At 42.0% G+C, this 21,408-nt stretch overlaps 1 protein-coding gene across 7 annotated transcripts; it reads right to left on the reverse strand.

Annotated features, from left to right (window-relative positions):
* Positions 1-2,295: 2,295 nt before the first annotated feature.
* Positions 2,296-19,741, reverse strand: LOC131084134 (uncharacterized). 7 transcript variants are annotated; one of them, XM_058025277.1, is made up of 19 exons: positions 19,678-19,741; positions 18,076-18,192; positions 16,735-16,839; positions 16,240-16,359; positions 15,328-15,477; positions 14,380-14,514; positions 13,652-13,771; positions 13,146-13,253; positions 11,254-11,370; positions 9,913-10,017; positions 9,418-9,537; positions 8,506-8,655; positions 7,558-7,695; positions 6,830-6,949; positions 6,324-6,431; positions 5,830-5,925; positions 5,387-5,500; positions 4,454-4,644; positions 2,296-3,588 (listed from the first exon to the last, which is right to left on the reverse strand). In XM_058025277.1, the coding sequence occupies exons 1-17, from the start codon at positions 19,728-19,730 to the stop codon at positions 5,395-5,397; spliced, it is 1,968 nt and encodes a 655-aa protein (XP_057881260.1). In that variant the 5' UTR covers positions 19,731-19,741; the 3' UTR covers positions 2,296-3,588; positions 4,454-4,644; positions 5,387-5,394. The 7 variants fall into 7 exon arrangements, with proteins under 7 accessions (XP_057881260.1, XP_057881259.1, XP_057881258.1 ...); XM_058025276.1 differs by having other exon boundaries at positions 7,558-7,692; positions 14,380-14,517; XM_058025275.1 differs by having other exon boundaries at positions 4,454-4,595; positions 14,380-14,517.
* Between the last annotated feature and the right edge of the window lie 1,667 nt (positions 19,742-21,408).

Consider the following 21,408-nt stretch of genomic DNA (forward strand, 5'->3'; position numbering starts at 1 on the left):
AGGCTTATTTTGCCCAGGCCGTTTGTAACTCTTTGTTTTTACTGTCTCATATTGTCCTAAATCCTTATTGTCCAAATTCAGTTATCAATAGTGAAGAAGGTTGGGTAGCAACGTGAGATGGTTGGTTCGTGGACCTTTCAGGGGTTTTTACTTGCACAGTGAGATCCCATTGGTCCTGCTATTGGGCATACACTCACAGTTTAGAACAGTAATTTAGAAACGACCTGGAGGACTCCAGCAGAACACAAGCAGCTTTACACAATAATACATTTACAGCCTGAAGACTGGTGGGACACTTCAGAGAGATGGTTTTCTTCTGGCCTCACAATGGCAGGATTATGAAGGCTGAAAAAGCCTTACAGTAAGAGTTTCATAAAGGTTGGAAGAGCCCTCTAAGATGACCAAGTACAACCATTATTAACGAGGCACTGCTAAGTCCGTTGCTAAACCAAGTCCCCAAGTACTACATCTGGTAAAACAGATGGCAGAAGCAGCAAACAAAAATTTGTTTGGTCGGTTTTCTAATCAGCTTAAAACACTAAAGCAACTATCAAAGTGCAGCAATGGTTTTGGAGAAACTTTCTGAGCACACAATAACAGGTGGTGTTTGGTTTTGATTTTGATTTTTTTTAAATAAACTTCAGCCTTGCTATGCATGAAGATATTTACTTTGAAAATTCCATTCCTGTTGCCTGGCCTTACTATAGTAAATTTTGTACAAACTCACAGATCTGTGGGGCATCTTCACTGAACATCCACATTCCTGCAGAAAAGTCTGCTCTGCTGGCACCCCTCCTTTCCCACAGACTACAATGGAAAACAGAACTGTGTTCTTGCACCAAGGTCATGCTTGAAGTACAGCAGAGGGTCAAAACATGCACAAACAAACTCCCCTCCCTTCAGCCTGGCTATGACAAAAGCTAGACCAGCACGTTTACCTGAACACACCCAAGCAAGGCAGACAGAGGACAGCTACAGCCTGGAAGCCACACTGTACTTTTAGCACAACACAATCTACAAATTAAATTCAGTTTATCCAGCAGAACTATCTGCTGGGACACAGCTCCGGGATTACAGCTGCACTACATCTTTCTGTCCTTGTCAGCAACAAAAATCCTTCAGAAAAGCAGTTTCACACCACGGTGGGAATTTAAGGGGAGGAGATAGCAGGAGATATCTTCAGCTGTGACCTCAAAGGAGTTTTAGATACAAAGTAAAGTACACACAACCCGTGGCATTTCAGAACTGGCAGTGAAGGATGGTTTCCACCAACACAGATAATGTATCATCTATAAGGAGATTCTCCCAGTGGAAGCATGCCAACAGAAGATACTTGTCACTGCTAGGGAGAAATTGAAACCTGTCTGTTGAAGTTCAGGGTATATTTTGGTTTAATTATAAACTGAGCACAGATTTATGCAGGGGAGATTTAATTAAGTTGGGTAAAATTAAAGGAAAAACTGGGGGTGGAGTGCCAGACTTCTGCTTCACCTACCTCAGTTGCAAGCTCTGTGTCAGACAGCCTTGGGTAGGTAAACAAGTGCATGGCCAGGCTGCATTCCAGTTTTGAGTGCTCTATATAAACTAATGAGGTTACTAATTAGAACACAGGATGATTCTACATCCAGTGGCAGCACTGCATGAAATGACTTTAGCAGACCTCAAACTTCATCTGCTGTTTCATTCCTTCCCTTGTGCTACCACAGCTTGCTCAAGCACACAGAATCTGGGTGAAGGAATAAATCTGCCCAAAATTTCACTGCCATAGGCAGACTGGTTATGCTATGTCTAGTCTAATATCTTCAACCAAGAAATGCAAAAATCTTTTAAGGACTGCTGAATTGCAAAATCCTATGGATGTGTCCCTAAATCCACTGCAGTCCCTGTCCATCACAGGCAAAAGCTTAAGGGCTCTTAATACTCATAAAATACTTCAGATGAGTTTAAGTATTTCTTAACAGCCCATTACTCTCACCTAGCAGTTCCATCTTCTCCAGCAGCACCCCTTTCCATGGCAGAATGGTGCTGGGACTTCCGCTGCTCCCACACACTAAGTTAAACGCCTTAAAACTGAGGGGGTGGACAAAACCAGAATTGTAAACTGCCTTCAAGAGTCTGATTTTAATCTCTGAAAACTCCTCTTTTCCACTTTTAGCAAGGACTAAAAATCCAAAATCACTACCCAAACCAAGTAAACACCCTAAAACAAACAAGAAAGGACTACTGAACCCACATATTCCTTTTATAATCAAACTGACAACACAACTGCAAAAGCAGACTAACAACGATGTTTGAAGTTCAAGTCTTTAATTCTTCTGCATAAAGGCAAATTGCCAAAAATGTAACACATTCCCTTATTTACAATCATCATAAATCACAAGGAAACATGCACACTGGAACAACAAGGTTCTAAATATTACCTCTTAGAAAAGTGCTGTACAGATGTGTCCCTTGTACACACACATGCTCTGTGGTGTGTGACTGATACACCCTTGTGTTGGGAGAAATGCCTGAGCATGCCTGGAAATTACATTTTGGGAGTGAGAGTAGTTTCTGAGGAAGCAGCTTACTTCCAAATCAGCAGCACAATGGGCTCTTGGCTCTGGGTACTGCCAGCCCCATAGCAAGGGAAAGCAAACCCAAACTCTTGCAGAGAAACAACCTCCAGCTCTAGCAGCCATTGGTGTCCCAGTACATGCTACACAAGGACTGTGGAACTCTTGTAACTGGCACGTGGCTTTAGTCCAAACCACTGTAGCCACAGCTTTCACTTCAAACTTCTGCACACAGTGCTAGCAGAATAGAAAAAGGAGAGTCTATTCCAACACCATCACAACCCTTAGCCTGGACAAGAGCAGCTCCACACCTGCAAATACTGCTACTTATCCCCAATAGTTGTGTGAACAACAGGCACTGAATGCATCCTCTCCTACTTTTTAACTGTAGACTGGCTCTTTGGGTCAGGCTGCAACACACATAAAAGCAAAATCCAGGTATTTATGCTGTGCTGCTGTTCTAACAGTCACTCAGCCCCTTCAAGAAACAGATCTGATTTTGATAAACCATCCACCTTTCCTTTCTCTTCTCTCACCTGATTTAGGCAAATGCCACCTTAATACATCTCAGAGAACAATACATAGGCCAAATGGGTGATCACCCAATCCAAAAGTTTTGAACAGCTTGTCTTTAGTGGCTGGAGAAGGCTGAAATGATCTACATTCTTTTGAAGCAGTTCTTCAGGCTGGATGTCCAGTGCTGGTCCAGGGGAGCAGAGGAGGTTCCTTGGTTGGAGGGGTTGGATTTCAGTCTGACTTAACACTGGACCAATTCTCTGGTGAAGCATCAGCACACTCTGAGGAACAAGACCTCCAGAGGGAATGGCAGGATCCTTCACCTGAAGCAGCCTTTGAAATCTAATGCACGTTATATTATGTGTCACCTGCCAGTGCAGGCACAGCAGGAATGTTCTCACAAAAGTTTTAAGGAACATCCATTGTCATTGCAGCACAGGTTTCATGAAATCTGGAGTTTTACACTTGAGGCACAGCTTGCAGAAAACAATCTATCCTTATAAAGGTCTGGAGAAACCTAAACAAAAAAGCAGGTAACAGCACTTTATAAACATGCTATATCCAGGCATTAAAAACAAAATATTCTCTTCTTTTCCTCGTTTAAGCTGTAGTGTTACAGTGGCAGTAAATGGAAGAGAGCATATGGTTGAGCTTATAGCACAGTATAAAGGAGAAACCCATACTGTCCATACTAAATAAAGTGTTAGAACTAGTATGAACATTTTGAGAACATAAATTACTGAAAAAATACTATACTAGATTCTCTACATTCCTGAAGTATTTGACAGAGAGAAAAGGAAGCAGCTGAGCCTATTCTTCCCAACCCCCTGCATCATTTTTGTCTAAATGTCATTATTAATTTATAAAACAAACTTTTATCTCAATTCTAATAAACAAATTTCTGCCATAGCTTAATTGTCCTATGGACAAAGGTTTCTTCCCTAGAAATCAACCAGATATATTCACATTTATTCCTGTTTAAGACAGAAATTTTCTTTTAGCAAAAGGGAAGGTAGTGTGGAATTCTACCATGTAAACACCACTATCTGGTTTTCAAGCAAGATTAAACTTCCACAGATAAAGTTCCTGACACTTGAGAGTTAGAGCTCATCACAACTTAACCCCAAGGGTAAAGGCAATGCTGCTCTAAATACTGATCTTTCCATCCCAGAACATTAATGTGTTGTTCTACAGAGAAGGCATTCACATTCTACACTAACAGAGCCTTTTTTTCAATTAGAACAAGTGATTACAAACCCACTGCATATATACACTCCTTAATACAGCCTTATTTACAACAAAAACCACTGCAAAAATGCTAAGTATCAACTATGTGGAAACCAGACAGGCCCTTAACTGTGACCCAGAGATGCTTCTTTTACCTGAATAATTTTACCTTATGTTGATTGCACTTATGCTGACTGCAAATCTCTTCCTCTTTCAGTGCAGATCTTACATGACAGCAGCAGTTTGCCAAGACTTGATCTGCTGATCTCAGACTACATCCCTATTCTTCAAGTCATTCTGTCACAGGAGAAATTCCTTCTTCAATACTTCTATATACAAAGAGAGACTAAATATTTTCAAATATTGAATTAGCACTTTAAAAAAGTGAAAGCATGTTAAATCTTATTAATGTTCAAAGAGTTTAAATTAAAAATCAATAGTCAAAAGAAAAATGTCATCAGCATAATTGTTTAAAAACTCTAGCTGCCTTTTCCTCACATTGCTATAATCCAAAATCTAAGTGTAAAACTAATTTTGGCCATATTCTTAATGAGTTTTATAAGGCAAAATTTTCAAAGATCACTGATTAACAGACATTTATATTCTCGTCCATGTTTCAGAGCCTGCATCAAATGCAGATCAAAGACAATCTAATTACACAAAAGACTTATTGCTAATAAAATCTGTTTAACCCAGATTACCACCCATCTTATTAATGCACCACAGGAATCTACAGCGCAAGAGAAATTTTTCACTAAAATCTACTGCTGCAAATGCCAAGTTGTTACTTCATCACAAAAATATTAAGAGACAGAAAAGGTGCTATTGAAATGCTTAAAAACATTGACACTTTTCATTTGAGAGATAAAAACACATTTTCTGGCTGACAGGTAACATTTTCAACTTACCAAGTCTGAAGCATTGGATCTTTTAATAAAAGGTGATGTATTAAGTGCAAGAGGATGGGATAAAACACTAATAAAATAAAATAAACTGATCTGCCTGAACTTAAGAGTTGCATTCTGCAGAATGAAACTGAAACATTCTGCAACTGAAACATATCAAGTAAGCAGTCAGCACAAACTCACCTTGGTATTTAGATTTTTTTCCTCAGTATTGTATCTTCAGCATTTGCACTTTCCCATCCCCTGTCAGGGTATTCTGACTGATGTCCATCCAATAAACTGCTACAAAGTTTAAGCCTACAAATGAAAAAAAAAAAAAAAAAAAAAACAAAGCAAAGACTAAGTAGCGTTATTATGGTAACTTCTGAACACTAAATACAGCTACAATCCATTTACATTAAAACAGACTATAACATGAAAACATAGAGACAGAATTTTACCACACAACATATAAATATTGATCAACATATCCCTAAGACAAATAGTAAAAAATAGCTAAACAAAAATTAAAAATCATATGTTTATAATAAATGCTTGGATTGACTTACAGCAAGAAAGCAACTAAGGTACTAAAATAATAGGCAAAAATACCCCTGAAACCCCAGCTGATGAGCTGCCTTTGATACCTCTCCAGCCTGAAGTTTGCATCTCTGCAAGTCTTGCTGTCAGGCAGAAAGAAGCTGGGTTTCTTCTGTTTAGGATTGCTCCATACCGCAGAACAACTGGCGGGAATCAAGTCACTGCATAAAAATGAACAACTATCATTGCTGTCACTACAAAAAAACTTAATCTTTAGGGAGACAGAGAGGAAACTTCCAGCTCTTAGGCTGAGGAAGTGAGAAGCAAACTTTCCTGTTCACAACACAGAGTTCGAAAGGGGCTCATCATTTTCCAGCATCACCTGGGATGGCAGAGGCAGCAGAAATCAAAAGATGGAGAGTCAGACTGAAAAAAGCCAAGTAAACTCAAAGAACAGAAATAACAACCAAACATACCACGTGCTGGAGGAAAGGTAAAAAAGAAGGAAAAAAGAAAGATAGAAGGAAAAGATGAAAAAGGAAAGGAAAGGACACCTTTACAGCATCAGCAACAAAAACAACAAAATCACTGGGGTATTTACCTTGTTATTTCCATACTCTGTTGCACTGCCATGACTTCATCTTTTTCACCAAAGGCTTCCCACTCTGAGCACTTGGAAAAAGCATCCTGATGTCCTGAGGCAGTAAGGCTGGAAAGAAAATGAAAATGTCCAAATCCATGCACTGTGGTAACACAGTTCCTCTTCATTCTTCTGAAGGGGGCTAAGCAGAAAGAAGAAACCATACCTGCAGGAACATTTTCACTAAGGTTAGTATGAAATGACTACTAAACTGCCCAAATCCTTAGTGTTGCCTAAATCTACGCACAAAACAACCTGTGCTGTGTCTACTGACACTTTGCAACGGAGCACTGTAAATATCTGCTATCACACAGCACAATTATTCTGACATGATCTCCCTTCCTCATTACATTGCACACATTTAGACACAATTAAAGCTATTAACAAAGGGAGGGGGAAATACCAGCCATGTTCCAAATGTCAGTTCATGGTATCAATGACTTCCCACATGGAGAATCATTTCATACCTTTCCAGTGCAGTGTGGTACATCTGCAGATAATGGTTTTTGCTCTCTGAAACCTCAGAGGACTCAGAATTGTTTCTTCTTCTGCGTTTCCATACTGGAGAAGAATTGGGAGAACAGGAACTACAAAAACAGATTTTACACACGTAACACTTTTGATCTATGTTTAGATGTTTATCACTGTTCTGCTAAGTAACAGCATATGAAGCTGAAGAAGTTTTCTTTTGAGGTAGGATTCCTCAGTCACACAGAGGAACACTGAACACATCTCTCACAGTTTAGATGCAAAACCATTTTGAGCTTCACACACATCCCCCCAGGACAAGATATTTCAGTAAGGAGGGAAATGCATTTCACATTCAGCCTCCCTGCTCTGCTGCAGAAAGGCACAACTGTATGAAGGATGGGGATTCCTGCTCCTGAAAAAGCTCCTCTATTTTCAGAACATACCAGCAATGGTTAAAGAAACCTCAGTACCCGGCTGTATAAACTGAGAAGCTGAAAAAACACTGCATTTCCTCCTGTTAAATCATGTAATTCAGCATTGTTGGTATCTTCTTCATATTTATTCCTCTGTACCTCTGATGGATTGCATTCAATAGCAAAAGTGTCAAACCCCAAAGCTGAGTATCAACTGCCCTTCCACACTAAACATTTCCTACCATAACCTGACAGCACTGACCTGTACAGAATTATTTCCCTAAGTGAAGCACAGAAGTTTGCTCTCATACCTCTCAGGTGAGTGGGCAGTCTGTCTGCATTCATCTTCACACTCATTTCTCGCCTGCTTTTCCTCAAATACAAAGGAGCCACGAACATCCTCATCTTTGCAGAACCATTCCTGGCAACTACCTGAAGGTTCTGTACTGCTAAACAGAGCGGGAAGAAATAAAATCTTTTAAAAACTATCCATCTGGCTTACCGCTCCTAACAGAAAACAGTTCAGCAGCACTAAGAATTAACAGTTAATTTCATGACACCCAAATTGTATAAAAACTGCAATTTCTACCCCAGATCAATTCCAACACAGGTAAAACTATTTACACAGTGCAGTAACACAGCTAAGAGAATTCCATTCACTCTTCTCCTCCCAATTTACTAGTCCTAATCTTGAAAGCATGAGGTGGCATTAAGTAGCAGAACCAGCCTTGATACAGAAATTCAAAGTTGTGAAAAGATAAAACTATTTCCTTCTTGAACACTGTTGCCACCGTCCCACAGAGAGCACAGAATTCTCTCTTTCATTTTCTTAAACATCTCAAATCCTCTCACATATTGTCAGCATAGGAGACATGTGTTCCCACGGACTTCAGGAAAAGGAATGATGGAAAGTTATCAAAGTCAAGGAACAGTAATTGCCAAGTTTCTGATCGTGTCTGTTGCTCTCCAGAAAAGTTACAGTACCTTGTGCCCAGCAGTGCAAATACAAAGGGGAAGGGAATGTGCTACTGCAGCACACCAAATGCCTTTCCCTGAATAACACCTGACTGCAGATTAACTCAGACTAAACAACTGCAATATCTTGAAGACTAACAGAATTCTAATGGAAAACAAAGCATTCAAGCAGACTCCCATTGTTGAGTCTGATCCTTTTTCTCCCAGTCAGGAATGCTCTAAAGGAACCACAGAGCCCACCTCACATTCCTTAAGCCCTGACTTGATTCACCCACAGAACATACACGGGCTGCAGATCCCAGGTTTCCTCAGCAGGAGGATCCCAGGCATGCAGTGCTATCTTCCACAGCTTGATCTGCCGGTCCCAGGACCTGCGGCTGTACTTCTTGAACTTGTTGGGAGTTGTAGGGTGAACCCCTGGAAGTCGCTGGCTCCTGCAAACACACAGTGACATTTGTCATTTCAGAGAAGAAGGAGTGCTCTCCTTCAAAAGAATCCTTAGTCCATCAGCCCACACAAGCATCACTGGTCTAATAAATAAAATGTTTGTTTTTTAATCACTTCACTGAAATGTTTATATTATAAGACGTTACCAAAAATAAATCCCAAAACCAACAACAAACCATAACGTGCTGAGTCAGACTGGAGGCTCATCCAGCCCAGCACTCTGACAGCTGCCAGAAGCGGAGCCCCAGTGCCCATGAACAAAGATGAAACAGAAGCATAACATACCGATTCAATATTATCCTAACCTCCAGCTCCTCGTGCTTTACTTTTCCTGAGTCAAGTGCAGCTTCTTTTATTTAGTATTGTACTCAGTCTCTCAAGGATGGAGTTACCTTCCTCCCCAGCAGCCCCGCTAGTGCTGTGTTTTGCATTAATCACTAAAACAGTGCTGATAAACACACTGAGTTTTGGGCATGACTGAACAGGGCTTGCACAGCTTCAAGGCCTTCTCCTCTCCCCACCCCACAGACACTAAGGTGAGGGTGAACACCAAGTTGAGAGGCAAGAGTGCTGGGACAGCTGACTCAAATTACCCAGAGATATCACACACCATATAATGTCACACTCAGCAGTAAAAACCACAGGAAGACTTTCAAGAGAACTAAGGCTGTGAGCTATTCTACACACACAAACACCCACCAGGAACAACTAAGGGTTCATTCGGAAATGAACAACACTGGGCAACTTACTTTGGAACTTCTTTAATGTATCTGTCATAGGCCAGGGTATTCTTGCCAAAATTGATCTGCTTTTGTCTTCTCCTCAGGACCACCTCATCTGTTTCCCTTTCTGCTGGGTTGGCAGAGTTGCTTGAAACAGAATTTGAAAACAAAAATAAAAATTAGGTTGAAAGCAACCTTAATATCTTTATAGGAATTTCCATAAACACATATTCTAGAACTGCCCTGTATTCTTAATGACAGACAGTAAGCACAACCCTTACCTCACTAGGTCACACAAGTGAAAGCTGTGCTAATCCAATCTGAATCTCAAATAATCACAGAAGCAGCTTTTGAGCTAAAACCTCTCAGTGCTACTCCCTCCCTAAGGCATCCTTCAGGCTTGATACAAAACAGCCTGTGGGTTGTTTCAAATCTTCATCAATGCAGGTGAACGAATCAAAGATCATCAGATGCTTTTGCTAAAACCAATGTAACAACAAGCAGCAATAGCTCAATACCTACTTTGACAATTTTTTATTTGATGTCCTCATTGTTTTGCCTTCTTCAGGTCTACCTTCCCAGCTGGGGCCACTGGAAAGTGGCCTGGAATTTTCTGATGTGGTAGAGCTAGAAAATAATGGGAATTCAACATGAATGTTTGCTGCTTGTAACACATTCAATCAACAGGAACTTCAGTAATGGACAAAACCAGCCCCACAACTGTAAAACCATGGGCACGCTCCTTCTCTATTTCAGTCCTAAGTCACCTTCAGCCTCTCCTCTTCTGTCAATTTTAAGGCCTCAACATTCAACAAGTCATGTAAGTAATACAGAAGCAGATTTAGCTGACAGTCTTACTTTCCCTAAATGGTTTCACATCAACAGATGAAATTACCATGCAAGCTGACAATGTCACTTTAACATAGGACAAAGATTCCACACTGAAAAGGAGCAGATCCACTCAGCAAAAGAGAAACACAAAACACTGCTGGCACATTCACTTCAGGCTCACACTCCTGCCATACTCTCAGTATTTTTTATGAGCACATCAAAGACACAGAACACACTCCTGAATACAAGGCCTTTCCTAATCTCTTCAAAACATTCATTCCTTAACAAAGCAATATTAAACATGCCATCCAAAATTAAAATCACCTTCATACAGTGGAATACTCAGAAATGTATGAATTACATAAAAAAACTATTTTCATGTACCCTTAGTAAAACTTTTCCTCTTATAATGTGTTCAGTTTGCTGCACATATCTGAGCACTCACCACTTTGCACCCTTGCTATCACACAATAAGATACCAGTCCCAACCATTTCCTCCACCTTGGGTCTTTAGTCTAGAATATCCAAAAGCCAAGCAAAATATTCATAGAATTACCTATGTATAGAGTTCTATGTAATTTCAAAATGTCCTCCAGAATGGACTAGAGGAAAAAAAGGTGCTCACTAAAATCTGCAGTACAGCTCAATATACCAAGTGGACTGTGAAGAGACAAAGATGGTTGCCCACTTTTACACAGAAAGATGCATGAGCAAAGTCTAAGAATTACAACAAACGCCTTCATTGGGAGTTTTATACTAATATTGAAGACATCGGCAATAAAGGGCTTAAACTACTGCTTCAGCTCAGAGCCCTTCTCCCTTTCACTCTGGACACTTGCTAATACTGGGGCATGTATTTCCATGAGACACACTCGATGGTCTGCTTTAGGCATGATGCAGGTATCATCTCCTAACTCTGTGGCACTCCATTACAAGAGAACACTCAACCTAAACATGTCCATGCTTTTCTTGGGAGTCCTAAAAAGAGTGCAGCAAAGTAGAGATTTAAAATAATTTACAATTATTCCTTACCTCTCCAGCCAGAGGTCTAAATGGGCACATTGATATTCCTCCAACACCAGAGAATCTGAATCATTGCAGCTTCTATGTTCCCGCTCTTGATGCCAGCAGCGTGGATGTTGCACAGAACTAGAAAAGAAGAATTTTCATCTGAAATCAAGTCACTGAACATGGCCTATAAACATCAAAGATGGACAATTTGATTTGGCATACAGATACGTGATTCATATCCACTTACTCAGGCAACACATACTTAACAAAGGTGTTGGTTCAACTGCTCAGAAAATATCTTGGACTAATGCAATTAAGACATCAAAATTTTCAAACAAACACTTCATATTTTGGTAACAGAAAATAGACTCTTTTTACAAACAAATTGGTGGGGAAGAAAAACCTAATTGAGGACTGCAACCAGCGTTTATGGACTTGTGGACATGTCCACCCTCTGTCAGCAGTGCATGACTTGACATTTATTACTGCCCCATCCGGTAGTAAACTCCCAGAAAAGACAAGTCCAGAAACTACATTTTAATATAATGGCTAGGGAGAAGCAGGTCAAATGTCTATGCGGAAACACTTTGGCACAGGAAATTCTGGAGCCCTCACAAAAAAGCCAGGGACAGGGAGCAGCCCGTAGTGCTCACAACACACTGGCAGGTCAGCCAGGGACAGCTTAAGGCTTGAGCTCTCTACATTCTCCTCCTTGGTTCTGGAGGCTTTGACACCTTAAATGACAGCTTACTGAACAAAACACAACCGTAGCATCTCTCAACACCAGAGCTGTCTTCTGGGCTAAGGATGGCAGCTGCAGATCCACCCCACACCTGCCCGAGAGAAGGATCTGGCACGGCAGCCTCTGCACTGTAAATCCATCGTGTTTCTGTGTGTGTGTGTTATAAATAATACATGTAGTTATTGGCTTTCACAGTTATGTGTTAGCTTTTGTTTTGCATGTTATCAATGATCAGAAAAATCCTGCTATAGTACAACTTGTTATTATTGCTTTTGATATAGTATAATCTCTCAGTTTATATACGCACTGTATAACTTTTATAAATAGTAGTGTAAAATATAATATTTTAGACCATAGCATAACACAGACTGTGAAATGTTGAAGTGATTTTTCATGTAACTAATTCAGAAAATGGGGTGAAATGATTAGGTGGTTTCCCACAATTGGGGACTATCTTATCCAAAAGGCAAGAAAACTGAAATAGAAACCAGAGGACCAAAAAAATGAAGAATTTTTTAAATCTCATTATCAGGGAGTGAAAATACAGCAGGATGGAACCATGAGAAGAAATAAAACACACTAGTTTAAGCTACAAGATGGCATGAAGATAGGTCAAAACTTAAAACCAAGCCAAAGAATACCTAAATTCAAACAATGTTTGAATATGTATAACCTCATGAATATGCATGTACCAACTGTAAAGTAACAGAATATAATAAAAAAAGAAAATTCTTTAAATAAATATTTTAATCACTACCATTACTTAGGGTTTTATGCCTGGTGTTTCTTTCCTTAGTTTTTTTGTTTATTAGTTTGTTGTCACAACAAAACAACTTAATCTTTAGGGAGATAGACAGAGGAAGCTTCCAGCTCTTAGGCTGAGGAAGTGAGAGGCAAACTTTCCTGTTCACAACACAGAGTTCGAAAGGGGCTCATCATTTTCCAGCATCACCTGGGATGGCAGAGGCAGCAGAAATCAAAAGATGGAGAGTCAGACTGAAAAAAGCCAAGTAAACTCAAAGAACAGAAATAACAACCAAACATACCACGTGCTGGAGGAAAGGTAAAAAAGAAGGAAAAAAGAAAGATAGAAGGAAAAGATGAAAAAGGAAAGGAAAGGACACCTTTACAGCATCAGCCACAAAAACAACAAAATCACTGGGGTATTTACCTTGTTATTTCCATACTCTGTTGCACTGCCATGACTTCATCTTTTTCACCAAAGGCTTCCCACTCTGAGCACTTGGAAAAAGCATCCTGATGTCCTGAGGCAGTAAGGCTGGAAAGAAAATGAAAATGTCCAAATCCATGCACTGTGGTAACACAGTTCCTCTTCATTCTTCTGAAGGGGGCTAAGCAGAAAGAAGAAACCATACCTGCAGGAACATTTTCACTAAGGTTAGTATGAAATGACTACTAAACTGCCCAAATCCTTAGTGTTGCCTAAATCTACGCACAAAACAACCTGTGCTGTGTCTACTGACACTTTGCAACGGAGCACTGTAAATATCTGCTATCACACAGCACAATTATTCTGACATGATCTCCCTTCCTCATTACATTGCACACATTTAGACACAATTAAAGCTATTAACAAAGGGAGGGGGAAATACCAGCCATGTTCCAAATGTCAGTTCATGGTATCAATGACTTCCCACATGGAGAATCATTTCATACCTTTCCAGTGCAGTGTGGTACATCTGCAGATAATGGTTTTTGCTCTCTGAAACCTCAGAGGACTCAGAATTGTTTCTTCTTCTGCGTTTCCATACTGGAGAAGAATTGGGAGAACAGGAACTACAAAAACAGATTTTACACACGTAACACTTTTGATCTATGTTTAGATGTTTATCACTGTTCTGCTAAGTAACAGCATATGAAGCTGAAGAAGTTTTCTTTTGAGGTAGGATTCCTCAGTCACACAGAGGAACACTGAACACATCTCTCACAGTTTAGATGCAAAACCATTTTGAGCTTCACACACATCCCCCCAGGACAAGATATTTCAGTAAGGAGGGAAATGCATTTCACATTCAGCCTCCCTGCTCTGCTGCAGAAAGGCACAACTGTATGAAGGATGGGGATTCCTGCTCCTGAAAAAGCTCCTCTATTTTCAGAACATACCAGCAATGGTTAAAGAAACCTCAGTACCCGGCTGTATAAACTGAGAAGCTGAAAAAACACTGCATTTCCTCCTGTTAAATCATGTAATTCAGCATTGTTGGTATCTTCTTCATATTTATTCCTCTGTACCTCTGATGGATTGCATTCAATAGCAAAAGTGTCAAACCCCAAAGCTGAGTATCAACTGCCCTTCCACACTAAACATTTCCTACCATAACCTGACAGCACTGACCTGTACAGAATTATTTCCCTAAGTGAAGCACAGAAGTTTGCTCTCATACCTCTCAGGTGAGTGGGCAGTCTGTCTGCATTCATCTTCACACTCATTTCTCGCCTGCTTTTCCTCAAATACAAAGGAGCCACGAACATCCTCATCTTTGCAGAACCATTCCTGGCAACTACCTGAAGGTTCTGTACTGCTAAACAGAGCGGGAAGAAATAAAATCTTTTAAAAACTATCCATCTGGCTTACCGCTCCTAACAGAAAACAGTTCAGCAGCACTAAGAATTAACAGTTAATTTCATGACACCCAAATTGTATAAAAACTGCAATTTCTACCCCAGATCAATTCCAACACAGGTAAAACTATTTACACAGTGCAGTAACACAGCTAAGAGAATTCCATTCACTCTTCTCCTCCCAATTTACTAGTCCTAATCTTGAAAGCATGAGGTGGCATTAAGTAGCAGAACCAGCCTTGATACAGAAATTCAAAGTTGTGAAAAGATAAAACTATTTCCTTCTTGAACACTGTTGCCACCGTCCCACAGAGAGCACAGAATTCTCTCTTTCATTTTCTTAAACATCTCAAATCCTCTCACATATTGTCAGCATAGGAGACATGTGTTCCCACGGACTTCAGGAAAAGGAATGATGGAAAGTTATCAAAGTCAAGGAACAGTAATTGCCAAGTTTCTGATCGTGTCTGTTGCTCTCCAGAAAAGTTACAGTACCTTGTGCCCAGCAGTGCAAATACAAAGGGGAAGGGAATGTGCTACTGCAGCACACCAAATGCCTTTCCCTGAATAACACCTGACTGCAGATTAACTCAGACTAAACAACTGCAATATCTTGAAGACTAACAGAATTCTAATGGAAAACAAAGCATTCAAGCAGACTCCCATTGTTGAGTCTGATCCTTTTTCTCCCAGTCAGGAATGCTCTAAAGGAACCACAGAGCCCACCTCACATTCCTTAAGCCCTGACTTGATTCACCCACAGAACATACACGGGCTGCAGATCCCAGGTTTCCTCAGCAGGAGGATCCCAGGCATGCAGTGCTATCTTCCACAGCTTGATCTGCCGGTCCCAGGACCTGCGGCTGTACTTCTTGAACTTGTTGGGAGTTGTAGGGTGAACCCCTGGAAGTCGCTGGCTCCTGCAAACACACAGTGACATTTGTCATTTCAGAGAAGAAGGAGTGCTCTCCTTCAAAAGAATCCTTAGTCCATCAGCCCACACAAGCATCACTGGTCTAATAAATAAAATGTTTGTTTTTTAATCACTTCACTGAAATGTTTATATTATAAGACGTTACCAAAAATAAATCCCAAAACCAACAACAAACCATAACGTGCTGAGTCAGACTGGAGGCTCATCCAGCCCAGCACTCTGACAGCTGCCAGAAGCGGAGCCCCAGTGCCCATGAACAAAGATGAAACAGAAGCATAACATACCGATTCAATATTATCCTAACCTCCAGCTCCTCGTGCTTTACTTTTCCTGAGTCAAGTGCAGCTTCTTTTATTTAGTATTGTACTCAGTCTCTCAAGGATGGAGTTACCTTCCTCCCCAGCAGCCCCGCTAGTGCTGTGTTTTGCATTAATCACTAAAACAGTGCTGATAAACACACTGAGTTTTGGGCATGACTGAACAGGGCTTGCACAGCTTCAAGGCCTTCTCCTCTCCCCACCCCACAGACACTAAGGTGAGGGTGAACACCAAGTTGAGAGGCAAGAGTGCTGGGACAGCTGACTCAAATTACCCAGAGATATCACACACCATATAATGTCACACTCAGCAGTAAAAACCACAGGAAGACTTTCAAGAGAACTAAGGCTGTGAGCTATTCTACACACACAAACACCCACCAGGAACAACTAAGGGTTCATTCGGAAATGAACAACACTGGGCAACTTACTTTGGAACTTCTTTAATGTATCTGTCATAGGCCAGGGTATTCTTGCCAAAATTGATCTGCTTTTGTCTTCTCCTCAGGACCACCTCATCTGTTTCCCTTTCTGCTGGGTTGGCAGAGTTGCTTGAAACAGAATTTGAAAACAAAAATAAAAATTAGGTTGAAAGCAACCTTAATATCTTTATAGGAATTTCCATAAACACATATTCTAGAACTGCCCTGTATTCTTAATGACAGACAGTAAGCACAACCCTTACCTCACTAGGTCACACAAGTGAAAGCTGTGCTAATCCAATCTGAATCTCAAATAATCACAGAAGCAGCTTTTGAGCTAAAACCTCTCAGTGCTACTCCCTCCCTAAGGCATCCTTCAGGCTTGATACAAAACAGCCTGTGGGTTGTTTCAAATCTTCATCAATGCAGGTGAACGAATCAAAGATCATCAGATGCTTTTGCTAAAACCAATGTAACAACAAGCAGCAATAGCTCAATACCTACTTTGACAATTTTTTATTTGATGTCCTCATTGTTTTGCCTTCTTCAGGTCTACCTTCCCAGCTGGGGCCACTGGAAAGTGGCCTGGAATTTTCTGATGTGGTAGAGCTAGAAAATAATGGGAATTCAACATGAATGTTTGCTGCTTGTAACACATTCAATCAACAGGAACTTCAGTAATGGACAAAACCAGCCCCACAACTGTAAAACCATGGGCACGCTCCTTCTCTATTTCAGTCCTAAGTCACCTTCAGCCTCTCCTCTTCTGTCAATTTTAAGGCCTCAACATTCAACAAGTCATGTAAGTAATACAGAAGCAGATTTAGCTGACAGTCTTACTTTCCCTAAATGGTTTCACATCAACAGATGAAATTACCATGCAAGCTGACAATGTCACTTTAACATAGGACAAAGATTCCACACTGAAAAGGAGCAGATCCACTCAGCAAAAGAGAAACACAAAACACTGCTGGCACATTCACTTCAGGCTCACACTCCTGCCATACTCTCAGTATTTTTTATGAGCACATCAAAGACACAGAACACACTCCTGAATACAAGGCCTTTCCTAATCTCTTCAAAACATTCATTCCTTAACAAAGCAATATTAAACATGCCATCCAAAATTAAAATCACCTTCATACAGTGGAATACTCAGAAATGTATGAATTACATAAAAAAACTATTTTCATGTACCCTTAGTAAAACTTTTCCTCTTATAATGTGTTCAGTTTGCTGCACATATCTGAGCACTCACCACTTTGCACCCTTGCTATCACACAATAAGATACCAGTCCCAACCATTTCCTCCACCTTGGGTCTTTAGTCTAGAATATCCAAAAGCCAAGCAAAATATTCATAGAATTACCTATGTATAGAGTTCTATGTAATTTCAAAATGTCCTCCAGAATGGACTAGAGGAAAAAAAGGTGCTCACTAAAATCTGCAGTACAGCTCAATATACCAAGTGGACTGTGAAGAGACAAAGATGGTTGCCCACTTTTACACAGAAAGATGCATGAGCAAAGTCTAAGAATTACAACAAACGCCTTCATTGGGAGTTTTATACTAATATTGAAGACATCGGCAATAAAGGGCTTAAACTACTGCTTCAGCTCAGAGCCCTTCTCCCTTTCACTCTGGACACTTGCTAATACTGGGGCATGTATTTCCATGAGACACACTCGATGGTCTGCTTTAGGCATGATGCAGGTATCATCTCCTAACTCTGTGGCACTCCATTACAAGAGAACACTCAACCTAAACATGTCCATGCTTTTCTTGGGAGTCCTAAAAAGAGTGCAGCAAAGTAGAGATTTAAAATAATTTACAATTATTCCTTACCTCTCCAGCCAGAGGTCTAAATGGGCACATTGATATTCCTCCAACACCAGAGAATCTGAATCATTGCAGCTTCTATGTTCCCGCTCTTGATGCCAGCAGCGTGGATGTTGCACAGAACTAGAAAAGAAGAATTTTCATCTGAAATCAAGTCACTGAACATGGCCTATAAACATCAAAGATGGACAATTTGATTTGGCATACAGATACGTGATTCATATCCACTTACTCAGGCAACACATACTTAACAAAGGTGTTGGTTCAACTGCTCAGAAAATATCTTGGACTAATGCAATTAAGACATCAAAATTTTCAAACAAACACTTCATATTTTGGTAACAGAAAATAGACTCTTTTTACAAACAAATTGGTGGGGAAGAAAAACCTAATTGAGGACTGCAACCAGCGTTTATGGACTTGTGGACATGTCCACCCTCTGTCAGCAGTGCATGACTTGACATTTATTACTGCCCCATCCGGTAGTAAACTCCCAGAAAAGACAAGTCCAGAAACTACATTTTAATATAATGGCTAGGGAGAAGCAGGTCAAATGTCTATGCGGAAACACTTTGGCACAGGAAATTCTGGAGCCCTCACAAAAAAGCCAGGGACAGGGAGCAGCCCGTAGTGCTCACAACACACTGGCAGGTCAGCCAGGGACAGCTTAAGGCTTGAGCTCTCTACATTCTCCTCCTTGGTTCTGGAGGCTTTGACACCGTAAATGACAGCTTACTGAACAAAACACAACCGTAGCATCTCTCAACACCAGAGCTGTCTTCTGGGCTAAGGATGGCAGCTGCAGATCCACCCCACACCTGCCCGAGAGAAGGATCTGGCACGGCAGCCTGTTCCATGTTTTTGTATGTGTGACTAACAGCAAACATAGTGTACGGGCCAGGTCTCTGCCCTTAGCTCAGCAATGGAGAAGAAAGGATTTTTAATGTTTTACTCCCTTGTTAACCACCCATGTTTTCTTTGCCGTGCTCCTCCACCCTGCTGGCTTTGGGAATTTCCTGCTCCCCAGAGGGCTCAAGTTACCAGCACCACACGGCACAAACAGCACAAACAGCTTCCCCAAAATCACAGACCAGGCAAAGGGTCCCCTTTCCAACCCGCTCCGTTTTCACCAAGGCAATAAACGATTACACCCCTTCCCTAACCACCTTCAACAACTACTCGCTTTAACGACTTAAAGAAAACAATTTTTAAACCAGCTTAGGTACACTACAACACATGCCGTAAGTACGACACTGTTTGAAAGGGGAAATGATGACCGAAAATTATGCCTTTTAGAAACATTCCCCTATTTGCTTTGCACTGCGCGGACACTCCAGCCTGACACCAACCCCAGCGCTCCCAGCCGGGCTGGGGTGTCTCGCCGAGCCCACACGCCCTGCCCCGGGCTGCTGGTCCCTCACTCGCCACCGACACGGAGGAGCCCCCGCACGGGGGGCGAGGCCGCAGGAGAAGGGGCCGTGTGCCGGAGGAGCACGGGCTGCACACCGGCATTGGCTCCGGAGCCGCCCCGGACGAGCAGCGCCGCACCCCCGCCCGCCCAGCGCTGCCCGCCCCGCTCCGCTCCCGTTCCCCCGCGGCCGCTCCCACCTGCGCAGCCCGCCCGGCTCCGCTGCTCCCGGGCGGCGCGGCCGGCCGGACATGGCTGGGGCGGGGGCGGCGGCGCGGCCCGACCCGACCCGGCCCGGCCCAACACGGCCCCCGGCCCGGCCCGGCTGCGGCGGCAGCGCAGGCGCGGCCCGTCCTCCCGCGGGGAGCGCAGGCGCGGCCAGGATAGCCCAGGACGGCGATAGTGCTGAGGGAGCGCTGCTCGGTCCGGAGGAGAGAAAAGCGACCTGCGCCACTGTGAGGGCCCGGGCGCAGCTTCCCTCACACCAGGGACAGCATTGTCCTCACACCCTCTCCCTCCGGCTGCATCCCCGTCCCACTCTCCCCGCAAATGCCTGGAAAACCCACATCACGGCGTTACTTCACGCAATAGCCAAGGGTTCGTTTTGGGACAAATAATTTTTCTCGTAGACGTCGTGAGGGCTTGGTGGCCATCACAGTGTACACGCTACAGGAATGTGTCCCACATTTCATACCATTAATGGAATCATAGAACAGTTTGGCTTGAAAAGGACTCTAAAGATAACTTGCTCGAATATTTATATCTCAATTCCCTAAATAGCTCAAAGTCAACAAACATTTCTTTAGAAAAGCACTCTGAACTTTAGTCTTACTGAGGTTATCCTGACTGGAATGGTACTTAGCTGCAGGCTAGCTAGTTTCACAAAATCACAGAATGGTTTGGGTTGGAAGGGACACTGAAGACCATCTCCTTATAACTCCCCTGCTATGGGCACGGACACCTTCCCCCGGAGCAGGATGCTCAGAGCCCCATCCAGCCTGGCCATGAACAGGATCCCTTCCAGGGATGGGGCAGCCACAGCTTCTCTGGTCACCTCTGCCAGTGCCTCCTCTCCCTCACAGTAAAGAATTTCTTCCCGTGTCTAATCTGAACCTAATACCTTTCAGTTTTAAACCCATTCCCTCTTGTCCTATCTTGCCATGGGCGTGTCAAAGTCCCTCTCCAGCCCTTTATGTAGTGGAAGGTGCTCCAAGGTCTCCCTGGAGCTTTCTCTCCTCCAGGCTTGGTGAAGAGAATGCAGCAGGCTGAATGCCTCCTGCTCTCTCAGCCTGTCTCCATAGCAGAGCTGCTCCAGCCCTCTGAACACCTTCATGGTTCTCCTCTGGATACACTCCAATAGGTCCACTACTACAGGAATGTGATACAGGAATGTGATAGATTCTTTATTGCTGGTGCTTGGTAATAAATCTGAGCAAGGTCACAATGAAATAAGTATTTTATCTAGGACACACCATTGCTACAATACCAGCGCTTCCTTGAAAAGACAAATTTTTAGTCACTGCCCCTGCTGATTTCGTGACATCCAGTGTCACCCCTTCCCATCTGGTATTTGTGAAAAGTATTTGGAGGCTTTTTTTCCCCTGAGGTTCTTATAGAGATTTCATACACACCTTCTTCCATTCATCCAACCCTCTGCATTCAGGCTGTAGTAGGAAAATCCATCCAAGGAGGACTTACCATGAACACCTTCAGGAGAATTTATGCCCTATTTGTATCTATTCCCATGCTCTCAGGTAAGACACTGCATACAGATAAGCCAGACTGATTTCCACCCATATAAAGTTTAACCTGGTAAACATAACTTTTAAATTAAAACCAGAAGTCTTACAAAGAACTGACTGTATTTTTATTGAGCTCTTCAGAGGGTTTTAAGATTAACTGCATGTATTCATTAAGCATTTTCCCTAAGG

The sequence above is a fragment of the Melospiza georgiana genome, chromosome 5 (genome assembly GCF_028018845.1).
Source record: "Melospiza georgiana isolate bMelGeo1 chromosome 5, bMelGeo1.pri, whole genome shotgun sequence".
NCBI classification, from domain to species: domain Eukaryota; kingdom Metazoa; phylum Chordata; class Aves; order Passeriformes; family Passerellidae; genus Melospiza; species Melospiza georgiana.

Excerpts from the sequence above, each read along its gene's own strand:
- LOC131084134 (XM_058025275.1), bottom strand. The coding sequence starts at position 19,730 with ATGTCCGGCCGGCCGCGCCGCCCGGGAGCAGCGGAGCCGGGCGGGCTG. Across the intron at positions 6,950-7,557 it reads ACTGCCCACTCACCTGAGAG|TTCCTGTTCTCCCAATTCTT; the intron begins GTATGAGAGCAA and ends CTGTTTTTGTAG. Across the intron at positions 5,926-6,323 it reads CAGAGTATGGAAATAACAAG|TTGTTCTGCGGTATGGAGCA; the intron begins GTAAATACCCCA and ends GATTCCCGCCAG.